The sequence below is a fragment of the Bombina bombina genome, chromosome 11 (assembly GCF_027579735.1).
Source record: "Bombina bombina isolate aBomBom1 chromosome 11, aBomBom1.pri, whole genome shotgun sequence".
Lineage (NCBI taxonomy): Eukaryota > Metazoa > Chordata > Amphibia > Anura > Bombinatoridae > Bombina > Bombina bombina.
This window is the reverse complement of record NC_069509.1, coordinates 39,923,220-39,927,189: the sequence shown is the minus strand read 5'-3', so window position 1 is coordinate 39,927,189 and position 3,970 is coordinate 39,923,220. Positions and strand designations below refer to the sequence as shown.

The following is a 3,970-nucleotide window of genomic DNA, read 5'->3' as shown; positions in this document are numbered from 1 at the left end:
ATGTAGTGAAACAGAAGGATACAGATGGTACCTAGCATGTAGTAGAAGAGAAGGATACAGAGTGCACCTAGCATGTAGTGGAACAGAAGGATACAAATGGTACCTAGCATGTAGTGGAACAGAAGGATACAGATGGCACATAGCATGTAGTAGAACAGAGTGATACAGATGGCACCTAGCATTTCATGGAACAGAAGGATACAGATGGCACCTAGCATGTAGTGGAACAGAAGGATACAGATGGCACCTAGCATGTAGTGGAACAGAAGGATACAGATGGCACCTAGCATGTAGTGGAACAGAAGGATACAGATGGCATCTAGCATGTAGTGGAACAGAAGGATAAAGATGGCACCTAGCATGTAGTGGAACAGAAGGATACAGATGGCACCTAGCATGTAGTGGAACAGAAGGATACAGATGGCACCTAGCATTTAGTGGAGCAGAAGGATACAGATGGCACCTAGCATGTAGTGAAACAGAAGGATACAGATGACACCTAGCATGTAGTGAAACAGAAGGATACAGATGACACCTAGCATGTAGGGAAACAGAAGGATACAGATGGCACCTAGCATGTAGTAGAACAGAAGGATACAAATGCACCTGGCATGTAGTGGAACAGAAGGATACAGATGGCACCTAGCATGTAGTAGAACAGAAGGATACAAATGCACCTGGCATGTAGTGGAGCAGAAGGATACAGATGGCACCTAGCATGTAGTGGAACAGAAGGATACAGATGACACCTAGCATGTAGTGAAACAGAAGGATACAGATGACACCTAGCATGTAGGGAAACAGAAGGATACAGATGGCACCTAGCATGTAGTAGAACAGAAGGATACAAATGCACCTGGCATGCAGTGGAACAGAAGGATACAGATGGTACATAGCATGCAGTGGAACAGAGGGATACAAATGGCACCTAGCATGTAGTGGAACAGAAGGATACAGATTGTAACTAGCATGTAGTGGAACAGAGGGATACAGATGGCACCTAGCATGTAGTGGAACAGAAGGATAAAGATGACACCTAGCATGTAGTGGAACAGAGGGATACAGATGGCACCTAGCATGTAGTGGAACAGAAGGATAAAGATGACACCTAGCATGTAGTGGAACAGAGGGATACAGATGGCACCTAGCATGTAGTAGAACATAAGGATAAAGATGACACCTAGCATGTAGTAGAACAGAAGGATACAGATGACACCTAGCATGTAGTGGAACAGAGGGATACAGATGGCACCTAGCATGTAGTGGAACAGAAGGATACAGATGACACCTAGCATGTAGTAGAACAGAAGGATACAGATGACACCTAGCATGTAGTGGAACAGATGGATACAGATGGCACCTAGCATGTAGTAGAACAGAAGGATACAGATGACACCTAGCATGTAGTGGAACATAGGGATACAGATGGCACCTAGCATGTAGTGGAACAGAAGGATAAAGATGACACCTAGCATGTAGTAGAACAGGAGGATACAGATGGCACCTAGCATGTAGTAGAACAGAAGGATACAGATGGCAGCTAGCATGTAGTGGAACAGAAGGATAAAGATGACACCTAGCATGTAGTAGAAAAGAAGGATACAGATGGCACCTAGCATGTACTGGAACAGAGGGATACAGATGGCACCTAGCATGTAGTAGAACAGAAGGATACAGATGGTACCTAGCATGTAGTGGAACAGAGGGATACAGATGGAACCTAGCATGTAGTAGAACAGAAGGATACAGATGGTACCTAGCATGTAGTGGAACAGAAGGATACAGATGGCACCTAGCATGCAGTGGAACAGAAGGATAAAGATGACACCTAGCCTGTAGTGGAACATAAGGATAAAGATGACACCTAGCATGTAGTAGAACAGAAGGATACAGATGACACCTAGCATGTAGTGGAACAGAAGGATAAAGATGACACCTAGCATGTAGTAGAACATAAGGATAAAGATGACACCTAGCATGTAGTAGAACAGAAGGATACAGATGGCACCTAGCATGTAGTGGAACAGAAGGATAAAGATGACACCTAGCATGTAGTAGAACATAAGGATAAAGATGACACCTAGCATGTAGTGGAACAGAAGGATACAGATGGCACCTAGCATGTAGTAGAACAGAAGGATACTGATGGCACATAGCATGTAGTAGAACAGAAGGATACTGATGGCACATAGCATGTAGTAGAACAGAAGGATACAGATGGCACCTAGCATGTAGTAGAACAGAAGGATACTGATGGCACATAGCATGTAGTAGAACAGAAGGATACAGATGGCACCTAGCATGTAGTGGAACAGAGGGATACAGATGGCACCTAGCATGTAGTAGAACAGAAGGATAAAGATGGCACCTAGCATGTAGTGGAACAGAAGGATAAAGATGGCACCTAGCATGTAGTGGAACAGAAGGATACTGATGGCACATAGCATGTAGTAGAACAGAAGGATACAGATGGCACCTAGCATGTAGTGGAACAGAGGGATACAGATAGCACCTAGCATGTAGTAGAACAGAAGGATAAAGATGGCACCTAGCATGTAGTGGAACAGAAGGATAAAGATGGCATTTAACATGTACTGGATCAATGATCAGGATGACCTGAAGTTAGACTGCACCTAACATGTACTGGATCAGATAATCAGGCGACCTGCAGTTAGACTGCACCTTACATGTACTGGATCAGATGGTCAGGTGACCTGGAGTCAGACTGCACCTAACATGTACTGGATCAGATAATCAGGTGACATGGAGTCAGACTGCACCTTACATGTACTGGATCAGATGATCAGGTGACCTGGAGTCAGACTGCACCTAACATGTACTGGATCAGATAATCAGGTGACCTGCAGTTAGACTGCACCTTACATGTACTGGATCAGATGGTCAGGTGACCTGGAGTCAGACTGCACCTAACATGTACTGGATCAGATAATCAGGTGACATGGAGTCAGACTGCACCTTACATGTACTGGATCAGATAATCAGGTGACCTGGAGTCAGACTGCACCTTACATGTACTGGATCAGATGATCAGGTGACCTGGAGTCAGACTGCACCTAACATGTACTGGATCAGATAATCAGGCGACCTGCAGTTAGACTGCACCTTACATGTACTGGATCAGATGGTCAGGTGACCTGGAGTCAGACTGCACCTAACATGTACTGGATCAAATAATCAGGTGACATGGAGTCAGACTGCACCTTACATGTACTGGATCAGATGATTAGGTGACCTGGAGTCAGACTGCACCTAACATGTACTGGATCAGATAATCAGGTGACCTGGAGTCAGACTGCACCTTACATGTACTGGATCAGATGATCAGGTGACCTGGAGTCAGACTGCACCTAACATGTACTGGATCAGATAATCAGGTGACATGGAGTCAGACTGCACCTTACATGTACTGGATCAGATGATCAGGTGACATGGAGTCAGACTGCACCTTACATGTACTGGATCAGATGATCAGGTGACATGGAGTCAGACTGCACCTTACATGTACTGGATCAGATGGTCAGGTGACCTGGAGTCAGACTGCACCTTAGATGTACTGGTTCAGATTGTCAGGTGACCTGGAGTTAGACTGCACCTTACATGTACTGGTTCAGATTGTCAGGTGACCTGGAGTCAGACTGCACCTTACAAGTACTGTATCAGATGATCAGGCGACCTGGAGTTAGACTGCACCTTACATGTACTGGATCAGATGATCAGGTGACCTCGTGTTAGACTGCACCTTACATGTACTGGATCAGATGATCAGGTGACCTGGAGTCAGGCTGCACCTTACATGTACTGGATCAGATGATCAGGTGACCTGGAGTCAGACTGCACCTTACATGTACTGTATCAGATGATCAGGCAGCTGGAGTTAGACTGCACCTTACATGTACTGGTTCAGATGATCAGGTGACCTGGAGTCAGACTGCACCTTACAAGTACTGTA

General features: G+C 45.2%; 1 protein-coding gene across 1 annotated transcript; it reads right to left on the bottom strand.

Moving 5' to 3' along the window:
* Positions 1 to 821: 821 nt before the first annotated feature.
* Positions 822 to 2,591, bottom strand: LOC128641640 (NADH-ubiquinone oxidoreductase chain 5-like). The gene has a single exon (XM_053694176.1). It carries the CDS (start codon positions 2,589 to 2,591, stop codon positions 822 to 824), a length of 1,770 nt encoding a protein of 589 aa, XP_053550151.1.
* Between the last annotated feature and the right edge of the window lie 1,379 nt (positions 2,592 to 3,970).

Bases quoted from the DNA above. Each gene is read 5' to 3' on its own strand.
- LOC128641640 (XM_053694176.1), bottom strand. From the start codon at position 2,591: ATGTTAAATGCCATCTTTATCCTTCTGTTCCACTACATGCTAGGTGCC.